This window comes from Triticum dicoccoides, chromosome 5B, assembly GCF_002162155.2.
Source record: "Triticum dicoccoides isolate Atlit2015 ecotype Zavitan chromosome 5B, WEW_v2.0, whole genome shotgun sequence".
Classification (NCBI taxonomy): domain Eukaryota; kingdom Viridiplantae; phylum Streptophyta; class Magnoliopsida; order Poales; family Poaceae; genus Triticum; species Triticum dicoccoides.
The window spans coordinates 48,423,109-48,444,582 of record NC_041389.1 but is presented as its reverse complement, the minus strand read 5'-3'; the positions used below and the strand labels follow the sequence as shown (position 1 = coordinate 48,444,582).

Genomic DNA, 21,474 nt, shown 5'->3' with positions numbered 1-21,474 from the left:
CTTTTCGCATTCATACAACACGTGGAAGAGGGCCATTATTGGACAAAGAAGCCAAGGAGCACAACATTTATAAGGAAACCGGACACTGTTCGGTAAATACATGGAATATGGAGGAGAACCCGCCTTGCAAACGCCGAAGACAATATACGCGTCGGACTCGTCGTCATTGAAGCCTCGTTCGGGGGCTACTGAGGGAGTCCCGGACTAGGGAGTGTCCGGACAGCCGAACTATCATCGTCGGCAGGACTCCAAGACTATGAAGATACAAGATTGAAGACTTCATCCCGTGTCCGGATGGGACTTTCCTTGGCGTGGAAGGCAAGCTTGGCGATACGAATATGTAGATCTCCTACCATTGTAACCGACTCTGTGTAACCCTAGCCCTCTTCGGTGTCTATATAAACCGGATGGCTTTAGTCCGTAGGACGAACAACAATCATACCATAGGCTAGCTTCTAGGGTTTAGCCTCCTTGATCTCGTGGTAGATCTACTCTTGTAATGCCCACATCATCAATATCAATCAAGCAGGACGTAGGGTTTTACCTCCATCAAGAGGGCCCGAATCTGGGTAAAACATTGTGTCCCTTGTCTCCTGTTACCATCCGCCTAGACGCACAGTTCGGGACCCCCTACCCGAGATCCACCGGTTTTGACACCGACAACGCCCGTGTCCAGGAGGCTGGCAACAAGCTCCGGCATCTGGAGGTGTGCGCGCACCTGCCGGCGAGGTTCCTCGTGGTGCTGCCGTCGTCCATTCTAGGAGCTGCGGCGGCGGCCGGGTCGGCAACTGGATCCAGTAGAGGAGGGCTCAGGTGAGGCGAGCACCTCCACTGGCTCACAGGCCATGGCGCTCTAGCCGCGGCCATGGATCTCGGGCGCGCTAGGAGCTGCGGCGGCCGAGTTGGCAACCAGATCCAGCAGAGGACGGTTGGGTGAGGTGAGGACATCCTCTGGCTCGTCGGCCATGGCGCTCGAGTGGCGGCCATGGATCTGCAAGGAGCAGCGGTGACGGCTGGGTCAGCGAACGGATCGAGCAAAGTAGGGTCGGGCAAGGCGAGCACCTTCTCTGGCTCGCCGACCATGGCGCTCGGGCGACGGACCACGAGGGACGGCGGCGCGGTGTCAGGAGGCGGACGGTGGCGCGGCATGAGGGTGCAGGAGCGAACGGGGTGGGGCGGCGGCGCGACGCTACGCAGATAAGAGAGATGAGGTAGGAAGAGAGAGGAAGAAGATAGGGATGACATGTGGGACCCATTGCCACCTCAACAACTTATCCACATAGGCCTGCCATGTCACCCTGACGTGTGGGTCAAACCTGTCAGTTTTGTTGTTAGTCGCGGCTGGCAGCTCGTTTAGTGCATTTTGTTACTCACTTGCCGCAGAAGTGGTGGTTATTTGCGATTTTTGACAAAAGCGGTGGTTTTGGAGTATCCTCGCCACAAATGTGGTGGTCTTCAGCAATTTACTCTGAAGTAAAAGATTTGTTCCTTTAATATCAAGTTCTACAACCTAGACAGTAGCACGCCAAGATCCTAAAATTATCAAACCCCAGCAAATAGCATATACAGTAGCACAAGGGCCAATCTCAACAGAAAAGCTCATCACAATCACAAGATTGTTGTGGCCAAAAGACCACCACCACAGACAGCATGACAACGGAACTGGAGACCCTATATCATTGTCTCAACGGCCAGCACGACAACCGGCCAAGGCTCGATGACCGGTCCATCCTAGGGCACAGAGAAGGAGGAGACTAGGGAGACTCACCAGAACCATTGTAGCCAAACATGAAGGTTGTGACGCAACCACCGCACTCCTGTCGGTGTCGGTGTCGGTGTCGGCGCCAAAGGGGCGCAGCGGTGCCCATTCAATCATCACCCCATCAAGCCACACTGAGGTGTGGTGGGCACAGCTCAGCAGTAGGTCTGGAGGCAGGCAGGGACTCCAGCAATGAATCTAGGTAGAACCACTTCACTGAAAACAACACACAAAGCACACCTGCAACAAGTAGACATGAATAACCAAAACTGTGTAAGCAACACAATGCTCGACTTGCATCAATCAATATACTGTGTAAGCAAACGATTGAGAAGTATAAGACAGAAAAACATAGAGAAGTGGAGCCAGAAATTATCAGTCCAGACTATATATGCATGATGCATGGGTTTTTGTTTTGAAGTGGCTTCTCTAACATGTCTGTGCACTGAGCACACACTACACTGGCCCGCTATCATGCATGGTACTGAAAAGGATATCAAGGTACTACATAAGAGAAAATTAAGGAGGTTCCATTTTATCTTGCGTTCGAAACCCATTGATCCGTTATGACTTGTGATGGAAATTAACCCATTGTGACTTGTGCATGGCCTATCTATGTTACAGCAGACATAAGCATAGAGTAATATGTTAGAATGGATGGACTTGCCTCAACTTTTGCCCTACACTTACACATGATTGATGGTGAATACTGGACAGATAACACACTAGAGAATTGATCCTTGCCCAAATGGTCTATTCCAAGAAAATAATTGCACCTGTTCTATCCAAATGCTACAAAATATAGCACGCTAAATCCTACAATACATAAACATAGGGATCATATCAAACAGAACATTACCATTACCAAACCCAGTAGCAACAGTAGCATGCCACTACAAAAAAGAGCCCAGTACAGAATTACAAGAGACCAATATCCTCGAAAAGAAAGATGAACATAACCACAAAATTTTGGTGCCCAGAAGACCACTACCACAACTCGATGACTGGAACACCTCAAGGGGGGGAGGGGGGTTGGAGGACGCACCCAAACCGAGGAAGAGGTAGCACCTCTGCTGCAGTTGCAGAAGGTTAGGCGACCTCAAAGAATCAGCTACTTTTTCTGAAAAGAAAAGGCAGTGGATTAAATAAAACAGGACCACACAAAAATACTGGCACCTGCACACATGTAGCGTAATACTATCAACACATTGATCTTAAACATAACAGAGCAATCGTGCATACCAAAAGCATATACATATAGATGATGGATTGAGCAAAGACAACAATATCAAATTAAACAAGTCCGCATTGGCACATCACCTTATTCATGATGATAAAATATTGCATCTAGTAGCACCACTAACACATGTGCATATACTTAGGCTAGATGATTTCATCCTTGTATATACATATCAGCGTTTTATTCTATTTGACAGACACTAACAAGTAGAAGAACCAGGCATAGAAATCCTCTTCAATTAGACGATGGACCATTACCAAACCTAGAGCTAAGTGGAGTGAAAAAGAGATGCCACTTTATGATCACGTTCTACACCCAAAGTAGCATGCCAAGATCCTAAACAAGTTTCAAACCCCCAACAAATATACATCAGCACAACCAAACCCCTAATCATTGGCTCGATGGCCAGCACCACAATCAGACACGGCTAGATATCCAGATGATCTCAAGGCACAGGGAGAGAGGGACGAGAACAAGGACTCACCAGAACCAAGGATGAGGTCACCACCACCCCCAGGTTGCAGCCAAACCATTGTCATCACACAGCAGAATTCCTTGAGGGAGCAGCAGAGCCCTTTATATAAAAGCCTACAGTCGACACGAGAAACTCATCAATTTTAAAATCTCAAATAATGCCATCAAAGAATAGGATTAACATTTACAAGCATATGAGCATATAATTAGGCTTTTGCCCCAGATGATTTAATCCTTATACACACACAACATATTTACAAGTTTGCATAAACGGTGAAACAACAAGATCAGGTATAGTACATACTGTGTTCTTAATTCTTATACAATCCAAAAAACAGAAGACCTCTAGAGCACAGCATGTCATCATTCTCCTCTATTTGATAGTCATTAGCAAGTAAAAAGCCCGGCACAGAGATCCTCTCAAACAAGACGTTGAGAATTACAAAACCATAGAGCAAACCTAGAGCTAAGTGAAGTGAAAAAAATATGTCACTTTATGATAAAGTTCTACACCCAACAGTACGTAGCATGGCAAGATCCTAAACAAGTTTCAAATTCCAACAAATAGCACATATAAAGTAGCATAACCAAACCCCGTATCATTGGCTCGATGGCCAGCACCACAATCAGCCACAGCTAGATTTCCAGATCATCTCAAGGCATAGGGAGAGAGGGACGAGAGACTCACCAGAACCAAGGATGGGGTCGCCACCACCCCCACGTTGCAGCCAAACCATTGTCATGGTCATCGACGGCAGAATTCCTGGAGAGGGCAGCAGTGCCCTTTATGCCTACAATCGACAGGACAAACTCATCAATTTTAAAATCTCAATTAGTGCCATTAAAGAATAGGGTTATCGTTTACAAGCATATGAGCATATAATTAGGCTTTTGCCCCAGATGATTTGATCCTTATACACACAGCATATATTACAAGGTTACATAAATAGTGAAAACAACAAGATCAAGTATAGTACATATTGTGTTCTTAATTCTTATACAATCCAATAATCAGAAGACCTCTGGAGCACAACATGTCATCATTCTGCTCTATCTGATAGTCATAAACAAGTAAAAAGCCCGGCATAGAAATCCTCCAAAATAAGAAGTTGACAATTACAAAACCATATCAAGTTCAACACACTAGATAGTAGCATGCCAAGTTCATAAATAAGTATAAACCCAAATAAATAGCATATACAGTAGCACAAGGACCTAACCAGCACAGGCACCAACTTCAACAACACTATCATCACTACCACAAGTTTCTCGTGGCCACAAGACATGACCACAGAACCGAACCCTACATTATTGGCTCGATGGCCGACACAACAATCAGCCATGGCTTGATGGCCAGACAATCTCAGGGCACAGGGAGAGAGGAAGGAAACCATAGACTCACGAGAAATGAGGAAGAGGTGGCCGAACACCACAATTGTTGCCAACCCGCTGCCATCACGCTGCCGGTGAAGCCGGGTTAGTGGCCAGGGAGGAGGCAGTCAGACAAGATATAGTAGCCAGACATGGAGGCTATGGCACACGCCATCCCGTTGGCGTTGGCACCAAAGCCGAAGGGGTACAGCGGTGACCGTAGTTCAATCACCACACCAGCAAAGCCGAACGAAGGTGTGGGGGCCAAAGATCAGCGACACATGCTCAAGCGTCCAGGGTTTCCAAAATTGAGTAGTGGTGGAGCAGCTTCACTGAAAACAACACGCAAAGCACTTGGTGCATTAAGTTGGCATGAATAACTGTAATGTTATTTAATGACTAAGACAAAGAAAAACATAGAGAATAGACCCAAAAATATTATCAGTATAGAGCAGTCCAGACTAGATATGCATGATGTACAAGTTTTTGTTTTGGGGTAGCTTCTCTAACACATCTGCGCACTGGGCGCACACTACGCCGGCCTCTATCGTGCACACTGCTGAGAAGAATACCAAGGTACATAAGAGAAAATCAAGGACATCCCATTTTATCTTGCATGGGAAACCCACTGGTCCTACAAACAAAGACCTACAGAGCATATCATATCCTCATTTATTCCTTTAATATCAAGTTCTACAACCTAGATAGTAGCATGCCAAGATCCTCACTTATCAAACCCTAGCACACTAATAGCATGTACAGTAGCACAAGGGCTTAACCAACACAGGGACCGATTTCAACGACAACTTCATCACCGCAGACATCATAACAATAGAACCAGAACCTTAATCATTGTCTCAACAACCAGCACCACAAATCAGTCGTGGCTTGATGACCGGACCATCCTAGGGCACAGAGAGGGAGGAGGCCATGGACTCACCAAAACCATTGTTGTCGAACATGAAGGTTATGATGCAGTAACTGCTCTTCCATCGGTGTCAGTGCCAAAGGGGCAGGGCGGTACCCATTCAGTAACCCATCAAGCCACACTGAGGTCGTGAGGCGTGCCAGGCACAGCTCAGCAGCGGGCCTGGAGGCGCACAGGGACTCCAGCAATGAATCCAGGCAGAACCGCTTCATGAAAACAACACACAAAGCACACCTGCAGTAAGTTGACATGAACGACCAAAACTGTGTAAGCAACACAACCATGCTAGATTGGCATCAACCAATATACTGTGTAAGCAAATGATTGCGGAGTATAAGACAGAAAAACATAGAGAAGCAGAGCCAAAATATATATAAATACAGAGCAGTCCAGACTATATATGCATGATGTATGTGTTTTTTTAAGTAGCTTCTCTGCCTTGTCTGCACACTGGGCATACACTAGGCCAGTCTGCTGTCGTGCATGGTACTGAAATGGATATTAAGGTACTAGTACTACTAAGAGAAAATTAAGGAGATTCCATTTTATCTTGTGTTGGAAACCCACTGATCCGTTTTAACTTGCAATGAAAATTAACCCATTGTGTTACTGCAAACATGCAGGCTGAGTAATATATTTGAATGGATGGACTTGCCCAACTCATGCCAAAGAAATTGGAAGGAAGAGAATTCACCATGGAAGGTGCATGAAAATAAATGTTTAGGCAGCTGTGTTACAAACCGTTAAATATTTCTCATTTTACAATAAAGGCGACGTTTTCTCATGGAATGTGACTATCCAATCAAGAACATTGATCATCCTTAGAGCTAGAGATGCATGTTAAAGGATACATGGCAGTAGCTAGCAAAGTGTAGAGAAGTAGACCCAAAAAGAATTATTAGTAAAGAGCAGTCCAGACTATATATGCATGATGTGCATGGTGCTCAGAAGGATATGGAGATACTACATAAGAGAAAATTAAGGAGAATCCATTTTATCTTGTGCGGGAAACCCACTGGTCCGTTTTGACTTGCAGGGAAAATTAAGCCATTGCAACTTGTACATGGGATCTATGCTACTGCAGATATAAGAGTCAAGTCATATATTACAACAGATGGACTTGCCTCGACTCTTCCCAAAGAAATTCTAGTGGAATGTACTATCCAGTCACAAAAATTAATCATCCTTAAGAGGTATAGGAGCATGTTAAAGGACACATTGCAGTAGCTAGCGAAGTCTAGCAGATTGAAGCATGCATGTTGTATACCTTCCATTAGAGAGCAACCCATAGAACCAGAAGTGCAGTTTCCTCATCATACCAGCCCTTCGCCGTCTGTCAACAGTGCTGCAGTGGGTGCCCTGCAGTAAGCACCAACCAAGGCCATGAAATTCAAGGCAACTTTAATATGCAGAGAAACAGAGCTCAGGCAGTAGTAAATAAACATAGATGGATTACCCACCTTGAGAGACCAAACAACGATAGCAGTGGGTAGTAGAAGAAGAAGAACAAGGATGGTGCGGTCGGAGGCTCCCACGGCAACGGCAGGTCCTTGCGAGCGGAGCAGGAAGTCCCCTGACTGCAGGAACACAAAACAACTCATGTAAGAGATGAGGAAGGAGATAAATACTTGCAGGAAAAGACGCAATCTGAAACTAATAAACAGATTGATTTAGCCAGCCACTCAGTCCTACTAGCAACTCATACATGGTTTACTAGCATGCATAAATGAAGAAATGTATGCTGGGAATGGAGGGAGGGGCGTACTGGTTAATAAATTAATCGACAAAATTCAACAATGCCTATATATGTTGGCTTCTACCCACCCCAGAGCTCCATGCTGTGCCCTGAATGGCAGAACTGTGAAAAAAGAAATGTGGTCAAAATCTATGCCGAGAACCATAGTGCGCTTATGGAACTCAAAAGTTTGAAACCAAATGATGAACAAGTATGTGAGTTCTATCTGAGCTAAAAAAATCAGTTCTTAGTGAAGCCATCCTATTAGGGGCTGATAGAGAGAGAGGAATACATTGCCGCCTGAAACAATGCTGCTTGTGCTCCCAATGCACTACCCCGAGTCCCTGACCATGTGATACACTACGAAACAAATTGTCTCATTCTCAACTATAACTGTCATACAGAAAAGTACATGACAGTGGAATAAATCTTGCTTTGGTATTGTTCATGCTAATATTGACCAAATAAATATTCTTGGCTGGGTAAATATGGTTGTTGTGGGAGGCAGCTTTTCTAGCTTAAGTGAGGCTTTCTGAATCAGAGATTTAGTGCCCATATGATGCATTTGGCTGTTACGTCCTATTATGACAAGTCATCCATCTTATCAGAGTGTAGTTTGTAACGTAAAAAGGTGTTAGATTTTCAGCCTAATCCTAAAATTCCCCTAATGTTTGGGGTATCTGCAGGTTTCTAGTTGGAGGAGAGCATACAAACAAGACCCCTGCTGAAGCACGCAAGAGAAGTCCTGAATAAAGGCCAAATTTTCTACTGGCATAACCACTTGGTGTTTAACTGCAGTAATAAAATGTTATTTCTTTTCCAAAAGTAATCCAAGATTTTTTTTACCAGATGACAACAAAAGTTGTAATTTCAGATAACGATCAAGCAAGATTGATACTGCTGCTGCAGACTAAGCAAATATTACGTACATATCTGTAGTACTGCTAGTGCAGACTAAGCGTATTTGTTAAATTAGCCGGCTAATTATACTAGTGCTTCCATCCTGCCAACTAATCGTCACCAAACAGTTCGATGTTGTCCAACAATGATAGACAGATAGAGTGAGATAGTATGGACGCACACACTGCAATCAGGCATCAAATTTTGAAGCTAGAGGGAAAAATCATGCTGGCATGAATGATGGAGATGGCACACGGCAAACAACAAATCTCTAGCTAGCAAAGTGTAGCAGATTGAAGCATGCATGTCGTGTACCTTCCATTAGAGAGCAACCTATAAGAACCAGAAGAGTGGTCTCTTTATCATACCAGCCCTTTCGCCTTCTGTCAGCAGTAGGTGCCCTGCAGTAAGCACCAACAAGGCAATGAGAGATTCAGGGCAACTGTAATTTGCAGACAAACAGAGCTCAAGCAGTAGTAAATAAACATAGATGGATTACCCACCTTGAGAGACCAAGCAACGGCAGCAGTAGGTAGTAGAAGAAGAAAAAGAACAGGGATGGTGCGGTCAGAGGCTCCCACAGCAACGACAGGCCCTTGTGAGCGGAGGCAAATTTGACCATTTTGACCTATGGACGAAATCAATTCACGGAATGAACTGACCGTAAAATTATTTCACAGCCCTAACCTTTTTGTGTAGCGCCCGCCACGACGGCGCCACACCCTACTGTGCAGCGCCTAGCAAGGGGGCGTTGCACACCAGTCCACCGTGGCAGCCCCTGGGCCCGCACCTAGCAGTGCAACGCCTCCGCGCTAGGCGCCACACATGTAATGTGCAGCGCCCAGCCCTTAGGCGCTGCACGGTGACTTAGACGCCAGCCGCCCGCTCCCCCTCCCCCACCCCACCCATTCATTCGGTTTTGAAGTAACAGAAGCAGCGGCGCGGCGGGTTCCTCCTCTCCCCCTCTCAATCCCCTCTCCCAAATCCTTCAGATCCGACGATTTGGTCCGTGCATTTCTTCACCAATCCATCCTAGAAGGTACTCTCTTCCGATCCCCTTCTTTCTATCCATAGAAAATATGATATTTCGAAGATTTGGGGAATCCTTGTTTGATTAGATTAGATTTGAATCTTGCATGTATTAGAACTTTGCATGTATTGATTTGTTTGATTGATTTGGGGAACCCTTGTTTGTTTGATTTGTGGAACCCTAGTTTAGTTTATGGAAGAGTTATTTTTATGAAGTAGGCATAGTTTATGGAAAAGTTATTTGTATGAAGTAGGCCTAGTTATTTGTGGAACCCTTTTTTATTAGTTATGTTTGATTTGATATGGTTGGATACATAGATTGGTATGGTTGCATCTTGTAGGCCTACTTTAGTTTTTTTGTATTCAAAAGATAATCGTGTTGACAAGAAAGCTTTCTTGCAAATTTCTAGGATGGTTTGGCTTCTCAATGATCATTGGGATCTACAACACCGGTCGTACGCTATGTCGGTGAAGCAACAGGTAATAATGAAAGTTGCCAGTGTTATGAATTTCATGTTTTTTTTTCAAACACATACCCCCCATATGTAATGATTTGTTTGTTTGCTTGTAGGAGCTTGCACCTCTGAAGCTTCGGGCTCACGGGGTCAACCTTGGGTGGATGCGCTATGATGAGTGGTACACGCCGTATGTTAGGGAGATAGGACTTCTCCCTTTCATTCAGTTGGTCAGCAGGTCGACGCCACCCAACAATGCTCCAGCACTCACCGCGCTTATTGATCATTGGAGGCCGGAGACACACACTTTCCATCTTCGGACCGGGGAGATGACCTTGACGCTCCAGGATATAGCTATGATCACCGGTCTTCCTATCGATGGGAAACCTCTATGTATGAGCACCGATTCTGATGGGTGGCGCGAGCAAATGCTTGCCCTTATCGGTATGGTTCCTCCGGAGCCGCGGGGACCAGAAGTAGAAGGCAAGAAGAAGGAAAGAGTCGCAGCCGGTGCTACTTTCACGTGGATTGTATCGAACTTCAGTAATTTCCCTGAGGATGCTAATGAGGACACAGTGAAGACATATGCTCATGTCTACATGTGGTACGTGATATCCAAGAGTATGTTTGCTGATGGCACAGGCAAGAATGCTCCATGGATGTGGCTCAAGGCGTTGACCGTCTTCGATAGCAAATGGAGTTGGGGTTCGGCGACACTGGCTTACTTGTATAGACAGGTATGAAGTTGTTTCTGTTTCAATTCATTGGTACATTATGAATGCGATCTTGCTGTTAACTCAACCATGTTCTCTTTTATGTGCAGTTGGACGAAGCCTGTTGTAGCTATCTGGAGGTATTGGTGGTTGTTTGCTCGCACTTTCCATATGGAGCTGGGAGCGTTTGCCGGTTGGACGACTGAAGACCGTGAAGTTGGAGGATTGGGACGAGAAAGACGACCCACTACGGCTCCCCACTTGGGCTTACAAGTGGGATGTGTTAAATGAGATGACGGATGATCCCTCGGTCATGTACAAGCTGTACAGGAGCGAGATGGACGCGATCACGCCTGAGCAGGTGAATTGACATTGCATAAGTTATTATCATGCTTCCATCATAACTCGATATCAATTTTTCATTCTATCCAATTTTGTAGGTTGAATGGGAACCGTATGGAAAAGGAGAGAGTTTTGGGAACCCTATAGAGTTCAGGCTGAATCCGATGTGCACTAGGGATAGGGATCTCTGGCATATGCGGTGTCCACTCATATGCAACTGGGCGGTTGAGCTTCACATGCCACATCGGATGTACCGTCAGTTTGGTTTGTTCATGCCACACCCGCCGGAGTTTGAGGACACGGATATAGTGCTACATGCGTAAGATATAATCAACCTTGAGCAATTAGCAGCTTCTCGGTGGTTTCGATGATGCTAATATTATGTTTCTAACTTGCAGGTTGGATAGGAAAAAGCAGCGGAAGATCAAGGATTGGGCCAAGCATCACAACAAGTATGTCATACAGTGGGTGCTTGCTTTGGAGCAAGCTAGGGCTGGAAAACGAGCCAAGCTTCGTGAGCACTACCCGATTGCGTTCAACAACTATCTCACATGGTTTCTAGGCGTCACCCGTGTGGAGGTATACAAGCCGGCGTATGATGATAAGATTTTGGAAGAACCCACCGTCTTTGATGAGGTAGCCCAGCACCAGTACAACGCATTAGTTAGGAAAGGCAACTCTGTGATCCCTGCGGGGCCAATGATGAACTTTGTGGTATGTGCCCTTTTTGCTTTTCAATTCGCAATATTCACATCTTCACTTGCCTAACACGTTAATGCCTTTTCTGTTCATAGCGTGCCCAGATCAAGAAAGCAGCTGATGAGACCGACACTATTCTGGAAACAACCCCGGCTGGCAAAAGCGATGGGGAAGGTGCACTTCGAGCATTCATTAAGGTTCACATCTCCTTCAAACTAGCACTTAACATGTGTTGCTACGTTCGATATCTCATTCACTTGTTCATGTTGCAGCGCCAGGGCCAAAAGTTAAGGCGGCTGTCAAACCTTTTCGGTTGTCGTGACCCCGAGTATGTATCACCAGAACGTTCTAGGTCGGCGACACCATCAGATCCAACTTCTGGCCATGCTAATCCATTGGACGATGAGGATGTGGGTGTGGTCACCCAAGATGTGGGTGTGCTCACCCAAGAGGTATGGCCTGAGGTTATATATCCAACTGTTGATGCATTGCTAACTATATTCTCACACACGGTCTTTCCATATCTTTTGTGGATGCATAGGTTCCTGATGATATGACCTTGGGGACCTACAAGGTTCGGTCTGCATACGAGTTAAAGCCTAGGAAGGAAATCAACAAATACACACCTGAGGACTTCACCCAAAGAGGCAAAAGGACGGTCGGCACCTCGCGGATGGCGGCTTTGGACGACTATTTGGATGACGATGTGGATGACGTGGAGGAACCGGAGCCAGAGCCGGAGCGGGTTCGTCTCCCTAGGAAGGTGAAGAAGATACCCTCCAAGAGAGGGGGAGGAGCCAGCAAGCGCGGAAGGAACTAGTCGTCGTTCTCTTTTAGTAATGGTAGTAATGGTAGCTATGTTGGTGGTAATGTCAAACTTGTCGTGATGGTCATTCTATGTGTTGAACTCTATGTTGGTGGTAATGATTAACTTAAATCTCTCGCCGCGCTTATTCTGTGATGCAACTATCTGTGATGCAAAACTGGAGCAACAAGGAGCAACAGAACGGAGGAAAAGTTACAGACATGTGTGGCGCCTAGCCTGGAGGCGCCACATACCACAGTGCAGCGCCTAGCCATGAGGCGTCACACACCACAGTGCAGCGCTTCCGTGCTAGGCGTTGCACTATGGAGTGTGACGCCTCCAGTCTAGGCGCTGCACAGGTCTGTAGCATGACACACATTCTGTTGCTCTCTGTATAGGTATAGACCTGTGCAGCGCCTAAACAGGAGGCGTCACACACCACAGTGCAGCGCCTCCGTGCTAGGCGTTGCACTATGGAGTGTGACGCCTCCAGTCTAGGCGCTGCACAGGTCTGTAGCATGACACACATTCTGTTGCTCTCTGTATAGGTACAGACCTATGCAGCGCCCAGATAGGAGGCGTCACGCACCCAGTGCAGCGCCTCCGTGCTAGGCGTTGCACTATGGAGTGTGACGCCTCCAGTCTAGGTGCTGCACAGGTCTGTAGCATGACACACATTCTGTTGCTCTCTGGATAGGTAAACACCTGTGCAGCGCCTAGACAGGAGGCGTCACACACCACAGTGCAGCGCCTTCGCGCTAGGCGTTGCACTATGGAGTGTGACGCCTCCAGTCTAGGCGCTGCACAGGTCTGTAGATTGACACACATTCTGTTGCTCTCTGGATAGGTACAGACATGTGCAACGCCTAGCCAGGCTGCGTCACACACCACAGTGCAGCGCTTCCTTGCTAGGTGTTGCACGTGGACTTAGTGAATTTTTTAGCATGTGCAAACATAATAAGATGATGTGAAGTAGGATTGATACATAGCAATCTAACAACGGTGAAGAGAATATATGCATGACGCATAGTTCATAACACATAGTACTTCACGACACATAATAGTTCTTACAACCAAATCGAGGAGGAGACGTAGTAGTTCACGACACATAGTAGTTATTACAACCAAATCGAGGAGACATAGTAGTTCACGACACATAGTAGTTCACAACCAAATCGAGGAGGAGACATAGTAGTTCACGACACATAGTAGTTCACAACCAAATCGAAGAGGAGACATAGTAGCTTTATTGCGTAGAGCAAGGCCCCTTTCCCTTCTTCTTCTTCCTCTCTTCTTCCTCTTCCTCCTTCCTTTTTCTTATGAGGTGAGCCTCCTTAACCACCCTTTCCATGAATATCTGATTGTCCCTCTCTTCTTTTTCAGCTGCAATTGCCCAAAGCTTCATGGTTCTTTCTTGAAAATCCTTTAGACGCTTCTTCAGTGCCTCCTCACATTTCCTCACCAACGCTGCCTCCCTAGCGCGCATCGCCATTGACGCTCTCTCTTCCCTCTTCATCTCCTTCTCAAGCTCCTCTTCCTTCTTCTTTAGCTTGGCTGCATCCTCATCTCTAAGCTTCTTCGCAGCCTTCTCCCACCATCCCGCCATCTCATCTTCGCCATCCTCCTTCATCGTTGGTTTGTTGGGTTGGGATGCCGCCATACCTACAATGAGTGAAACATAATGGTTAGTAAGGACAATAAGAACAAATGGAAGCACATATGAAAAACAAGAACATATGATACATTATAGTTAGTGAGGAACATACGGAAACGGTCCATCTAGGTATCCAAACATTCCTCTATAACGAACTTGCCCTTGTCCATCACCACGGCCAAATCCACCACCAAGGCCAAGACCATCACCACGGCCATTGCCACCACTACGGCCTAGACCACCACCACGAGCTCTACCACCACCACCACGGCCTCTTGTAAGTCCTAGTTGCCGACCTCTTTGTTGCCTAGATCCACTAAGTTGGCTACCACTAGGTTGGCTACCACTTGGTTGGCTTGGCACTTGTTGGCTACCACTAGGTTGGCTACCACTTGGTTGTCTTGGCACTTGTTGGCTACCACTAGGTTGCCTTCGCTTTTGTTGGCTACCTCTTGGTTGGCTTGGCACTTGTTGGCCACCACTTGGTTGGCTCCCTTGTGTAGCTCCTTGTTGGCTTGTGCTTGCATCATTTTTCTTGGACCTTTTCCTTGGTTTCGTACATTTTCTTTTGTTGTGGCCATGACCTTTGCACTCCCCACAACGGGAGCCCTCATGAGGCTCTTGGAATTGGTCGTTGCCCGCTTCGCGGCGGCCACCATGGCCCCATCCGTCCATGTCTCCTCTAAGATGCTTTGTCTGACGTCTACCCCATTTAACAACCTTCAACTCCGGATCCGGCCATAGTTGAACTCCATGATACTCCGGCCATTGCGATTGGTCAAAGTACGGGTGAAAGCGGGGAGCCCATGTTTTCTTGACCGTCATGATTGAGAACTCGGACTCCCTCACGGTGCGTGGGTGATTGATGTCCACATTCCTAACGCGACCGGCGGTATACAAGTGTGAGCATGGGAGATGAAGCAACAACGGCCTCCCGCAAGTGCAATCACATTGTGTTAACGACACCTTGAAAGCCCGACCTCCATGTTGCCGGCCATCGTTTGTGGTTCCTCCTGGCTCTTTCACTTCGTACTTCCACTCTTCGTTGTCATATAATATAGCTTCTTCTGAGTCCGCCTTCCGTGATTGAAATACCAACCATTCATCAACTTTGGGTGGGAACTTGTACTTGTACTTTCGTGGGTTCTCACCCTCTATTTGTGCGTCGGTTTCCATCGAGTACTTTACAAAGTACACATTCATCTTGTCAAATGTGTATTGAACTATTGCCGTCATGGGTAATCCACGTGCACCTTTGAGCACCCTATTGAAGCATTCCGCCATATTGCTTGTCATTTGACCGTATCTCCGGCCATCTTCATCAAAGGCACGTGCCCACTTGTTCCGGTATTGAATGTGCCTATTGAGAAAGTCTTGACCCCCGGCATCAAGTTTTTTGTGTGCGAGCAATTGGTGGTACAAAGTGGCGAAGCGCTTCTCGGAGAAAGCAAGACAACAATCTTAAAGATCATCGGCCAACTCTTTAAGGCCACATGCCCTATAGAAGTTCGAACAAAAGTGCCTCATGCACCATCGATGGTGCAACGGAGCATGCCCAGGAATGTCAATCTCCACCGCGTTAAGAATTCCTTGATGCCGATCCGATATGACACAAATTTCCCTTTGAGCGGGTAACACCTTCATCCTCAAAAGATGCAGAAACCACACCCAGTTGACATTGTTTTCCACCTCAACCAAAGCAAATGCCAATGGCAACACCCGGTTATTGGCATCACTTGCTATCGCAACCAACAAGGTGCCCTTGTATTGTCCGGTCAAGAACGTGCCATCAATTGCGATGACCGGCCTACAATGTTCGAAAGCCCTCACACATTGCTCGAACGCCCAAAAAGCATGGCCAAATACTCTGACTTTCCTTCCTTCATGAACCGTTGTTTGGTGCCCATGAGGCTCGACCACATGAACCATGCCCGGGTTTGTCGCGGCCATGGCTAACAACAACCTAGGGATTCGGTTGTATGCTTCCTCCCAAGTACCATACAACTTCTTAAATGCGGCTTGCTTCGCCTTCCATGCCTTGCCGTACTTCACCTTGTAGTGAAAGATGGCTTTCACAAGGTCAATGACATGTTGGACGCTCATTGTTGGAAGTGTGGATATTGAGTTGGAGAGCCTATAAGCGATGAACTCGAACGTGAGTTGTTTGTGGTTTTGGGACACAATCTTGACATTCACCCTTTTGCCTTGGCACATGTGAGTTGGCACACAACTCACTACGTGCCAAGTGGGACCTCCTTTTCATGGTCTTGCACGCATAATCCATGGACATATTTCATCTTCACATGCACATGCAACCGTGTAGCGCACTTTGACGTCTGAGTGCACCACCTTATGTGGACGATAATACGTAACCGAGTAGTTGTCGAGCCACATCTTCAATTCCAAGAAGGTGTCGAACTTAGAACCTTTAGCAATGCGGTTCTTGTCGTCTCCCAAATCACGATAAGAGCTTGGCCTAACCCCAAGAGGTACACATTGGCCACCATCTACCACGGCTTCATCCGCGAGACTAACATCCTTGAACAATGTAGTCTGATGATCCCGACCAAATACCTTCTCGAAAGCTTTGGCCTCCTTCACCGTGAACCCCTCCGCATCAACTTGTTCATCGGGACCATCGTCGTCCGAGTCCAATGCATATGCACGGGAAAAAGGGATGGAAGGGTCCATTGTCTCTTGCAAGTGATATTTGTCGAGATCACCCACATTGTTGTCATGGAGATCAACTTCATTGTCATCGTCCGCATACTCATCATTGTCCTCTTGCAAAGCTTCATCTTGGTTGTTTGTAAACGGGCTCAATGTTCGCCTCACTTCTTGGGTCAAAAGAGGTTCAACAATTTCATCTCGCTTCAAGGGTGTGGGGCTACTAGCAACCAAAGGGGAGGGGTTCCGGTTCAAGTCCAAATGCAAACTTGAATCAACCTTCTTCGTTGCAAATAACTCAAGAGCATTGTCTAGTGATTCGGCCACCGTCTCCTTGTATGCAACCCAACGTTGCTCCGAGTTAACACGCATTGTCTTCCAACGGATGTGCATTCCAAAACCAACATTATGCCTTCCCTTCAACTGTATGATATCACTAGGGTCCGTCCAATTCAAATCTTCCCTAACTTGTTGCAAGAGCTCTGCATAGCTAGGACTACTATCAAACACCATGTCAACCTCATCCGGGTCCGGTTCTACATTGCCTTTCAAAAAGGCGTCCTTGTCCCCATGATGAACAAACACACATGTTCTTCCCATCCCTATAAGCATTCCAATAACACAAGGTAACATTGCTTCCATGAGTACTAATACAAGGATTAACACGAAATAGAAACCCTAATATATATATCAAACAACAACCCTAACCCTAACCATAACCATAACCATAACCCTAGCCCTAAACCTAACCCTAGCACCAACATAAGAACACCCATAAGAATAACCCTAGCATACTAACAAAGCCTAACCATAGAAATTGGCAAACAAACATCTCACATTTCCATGCAAATCTCTAGATCCAAACAAAACTAGGGTTTCCCCAAACAAGCAACAAATAAGCAATGGGAACTTTACTTGGATCAAAACAAGGGGAATGGAGAATATTACCTTGAGGGAGGGTTTGACTTCGAAATCCACGGACAAATTCTTCAAATTTACAAGATTTGGGAGAGGATTTGAGAGGGGGAGAGAGTGGGAGAGGGGGCAAAGCTCGGGGAGGAGAGTGGGAGAGTGTGTGGTGTGGGGTGGGGGAGGGGGGGGGTCCAGCCGAGTGGCTGGATAAGTCACAGTGCAGCGCCTAAGCGCTAGGCGCTGCACTTTACAAGTGTGGCGCCCGAGCTCTAGGCGCTGCACATTACATGTGTGGCGCCTAGCGCGAAGGCGTTGCACTGCTGGGTGCGGGCCCAGGGGCTGCCACGGTGGACTGGTGTGCAACGCCCCCTCGCTAGGCGCTGCACAGTAGGATGTGGCGCCGTCGTCGCGGGCGCTACACAAAAAGGTTAGGGCTGTGAAATAGTTTCACGGTCAGTTCATTCCGTGAATTGATTTCGTCCATAGGTCAAAATGGTCAAATTTGCCGTGAGCGGAGCAGAAACTCCCCTGACTGCAGGAACCACAAACCAGCTCGTGTCAGAGATGAGGAAAGAGATAGATACTAGCAGGAAAAGACGCAATCTGAGACTGAATCTGAAACTAACAAACAAATTGATTTAGCCAGCCAAGTCCTACTAGCAACTTTTATATATAAAAGGTTGACTTAACTAGCATGCAAAAATGAATAAATTTATGTTGGGGGTGGAGGGAGGAGCGTACTGGTGAATAAATTAATCGGCAAATTTGAACAATGCCTATATATGTTGACTTGTACCCACCACAGAGCTCCATGTTGGCCCTGAATGGCAGACCTGCGAAAAAAGAAATCTGGTCAAAATCTGCTCCGAGAAACATAGTGCGCTTATGGAACTCAAAAGTTTGAAACCAAACGATGAACAAGTATGTGAGTTCTATTTAATGAGCTAAAAATTAGTTCTTAGTGAAGACATCCTATTAGGGGCTGATAGAGAGAGAGGAGCACATTGCCGCCTGAAACAATGTTGCTTGTGCACCCAATGCACTACCCTCAGTCCCTGACCATGTGATACACTACGAAACAATTATTCTCATTCTCAACTATGATTGTCATACAGAAAATGACACTGACAGTGAAATAAATCTTGCTTTGGCATTGTTCAGGCTAATATTGACCAAATGAATAATCTTGGCTGGGCAAATATGGTCGTGGGAGGCAGCTTTTCTAGCTTAGGAGAGGCTTTCTGATACGGAGATTTAGTGCCTATATGATGCATTTGGCTGTTGACTCCTATTATGACAAGTCAAACAGCTTATCAGTGTTTAGGTTAAAAATGTGTCAGATTTTCATCCCAATCCTAAAATTCCCCTAATGTTTGGGGTATCTGAAGGTTTCTAGTTGGAGGAGAGCATGCGAAAAAGACCCCTGCTGAAGCTCGCAAGGAAGTCCTTAATAAAGGGCAAATTTTCTACTGGCACAACCATTTGGTGTTCAACTGCTGTGATCAAATGTTATTTCTCTCCCAAAAGGAATCCAAGATCTCTTTTTTTTTTTACCAGATGACAGAACAAAAGTTGTGATTTCAGCAAAGGATCACCCAAGATTGATCGTGGATGTACTGCTACTGCAGACTAAGCAAATATTACGTACATATATGTCGTACTGCTAGTGCAGAGTAACTAGTGCTTCCTTCAAGAAAACTAATCATCACCAAACTGTTGTCCAACAATGATTAATTGATAGACAGATAGATTCAATCAGGCATCAAAAAAATACTAAGCAAGAGAGAAAAAATCATGCCTGCATGAATAATGGATGGCACACAACAAACAAATTATACATGTACTGCTAGCTGGAAGGCATGGTTCGAATCAATCAAAGAGACGAAGGTGGTACTGTACTTGCAGCAAGCAAACAGGCACCCTGCTCCTCCTCATCCTCTCCCTCTCCCGGTGCGTGCGCGAGAGTGGATGCCATGGGCGTCCACCTCGAGCACGGCCGCCGTCATCCACGCCAGCTCCGGGAGCCCTTGCTTGGTGGCGGCCAGCTGGGAGCCACGCCCGGCGGATCTGGTGGATGCGCCGCCTGCCGCCGCACGAAGACGGACGGACGAAGAGAGGGTTCGCGAAGGAAGCAACCAAGCCGCATCCGTGCACAAGGCGACGGCCAGGAGGCGCGCGTAAGGCAGCGGCGGCGGCGCACCGAAGCCCTCTCTCTCTCGCTTGCTCGATCTCGGCTAGGGTTAGTTAGCCCAGCTGCGGGTGGGTGAAGGCGAGGAGAGAATCCAGGCGGTGCAGATGATAGAGCGGGCAGAGGCGAGGTCGGGAATGCGGCGGGGAACGGCAGGGGTTGCCGGAATCGGGTGGCCGTGGGGTGGAGAAAGGGGATGCATCTGTGCGTGAGAAAAGGAACGAGAGAGAGGGAGACGGAAGGGCCGTGGAAAATGTATCCATCTCAACATCTCACAATTACTACGTGTCCAATGCACCAATCAGCAGCGAAGCCACGGATCGCTATCTCATCTCATAATTATTACGGATTCAACGGACCAATCAGCAGCTAAGCCACGGATCACTCTCTACCCAACTGCGTGAAAATAAAATCTTGACCGTTCATCCATGGACACTCGTCTCTTTTGTTTTTCTCATTTTCGTTTCGACAGATGGGCCGTGAAAAATACATCTACTCTCATCTCATAATTACTGTGTTTCCAACCGACCAATCAGCTACGAGGCCACGGATCGCTCCCTACCATCTTCGTCAAACAAAATCTTGGTCGTCCATCCATGGGCACCCACCTTTTTTGTTTTCGCATTTTCATTTTGAGCCCATGAAGCGTGAGGGTGGTTCTCTTGCTTTTGGGGCCAAGCGATCGAGCGGGAGGAATTTTTGGTCGGAGGAAATGTTTCGGCGGCACCCCTCCAATTCAAATATTCAAACATGTAAGTGGTTCTAAGAACATGTTTCTTGCTAGCCCTACTAACTGAATTTTTAAACTTCAAAATCATTTTTGTGCTCCCAGGAACCGGCGAGCCCCTCTACTCATGGTTTATGCCCATCGCTATTTCCTATGATATCTCATTCATCTCCACATATTAGTTGTGAAAATCCTTCGACGGCGATAGCGGGAGAGGAGTTGAGTTCAGGACCTCCTAGCGGGCAATGGCCTCGACCACCCCTGCCTCCTCCCCGGATTGATCTGCTGGGAATATGCGTGGAGGGGAGAAGTACACCATGAGCTCGAGAGGAAGGCATTTGAACTGGGAGTACATATAGGTAGTTGGTCACTGTGGAGGAGCTCAAAACGATGACTTAGTTAATCACGACGTTGACATATTGCGGTCTAACGGATTGTGCACGTAGCGTATATCATGTTCGCCCATCTAGCATATCATGCACGTCAAATCAAATAGGCATCACGGAGTCTTGCAGAAGAATCTCTCTCATTTTTTAAACTATTATATCTCCTAAACCACTAAGCTCCCTAGGGGTGAAAGTCACTCTGTGCATTTGAAAATCGAACCGAAAAACCATACCGAAAATAAACCGAACCAAACCAATTTTACGGTTTTTATGGTTTCTGTTTCCGGTATGGTATGAACTTTTCATACCGATTTGTACTTTGGTTTTTATGGTATATACCGAAAAACGAATGGTTAACCGAATAAATCGAAGTTGTGATAGATAGAGAGAGTTCCTCAAGATGAGACGCTTTTTGTCTGACTCTCCTGTTTGTGTCCATCGCGTGCCAAAAGGAAGAAGAGAAAGCTCTCTTCTTTTTACGTTGCTGTGG

At 46.6% G+C, this 21,474-nt stretch overlaps 1 protein-coding gene and 1 long non-coding RNA gene across 4 annotated transcripts; both read right to left on the bottom strand.

Moving 5' to 3' along the window:
• Window positions 1–1,534: 1,534 nt before the first annotated feature.
• Window positions 1,535–9,050, bottom strand: LOC119307299. Its single transcript, XR_005149235.1, has 11 exons — window positions 8,911–9,050; window positions 8,723–8,808; window positions 7,538–7,630; window positions 7,233–7,349; window positions 7,040–7,131; window positions 5,785–6,006; window positions 4,876–5,176; window positions 4,162–4,264; window positions 3,484–3,587; window positions 2,805–2,879; window positions 1,535–1,999 (listed from the first exon to the last, which is right to left on the bottom strand). It is a non-coding gene; the product is annotated as an uncharacterized LOC119307299 (long non-coding RNA).
• A 4,378-nt stretch (window positions 9,051–13,428) lies between these two features.
• LOC119307296 (axoneme-associated protein mst101(1)-like) lies at window positions 13,429–20,115 on the bottom strand. 3 transcript variants are annotated; one of them, XR_005149234.1, is made up of 4 exons: window positions 19,583–20,115; window positions 18,425–18,516; window positions 17,720–18,215; window positions 13,429–14,112 (listed from the first exon to the last, which is right to left on the bottom strand). XR_005149234.1 is itself a non-coding variant. In XM_037583373.1 (3 exons), the coding sequence occupies exons 1-3, from the start codon at window positions 19,616–19,618 to the stop codon at window positions 13,697–13,699; spliced, it is 531 nt and encodes a 176-aa protein (XP_037439270.1). In that variant the 5' UTR covers window positions 19,619–20,115; the 3' UTR covers window positions 13,429–13,696. The 3 variants fall into 3 exon arrangements, 1 of the variants encoding a protein (XP_037439270.1); XR_005149233.1 differs by lacking the exon at window positions 17,720–18,215; XM_037583373.1 differs by lacking the exon at window positions 17,720–18,215 and having other exon boundaries at window positions 18,425–18,503.
• Between the last annotated feature and the right edge of the window lie 1,359 nt (window positions 20,116–21,474).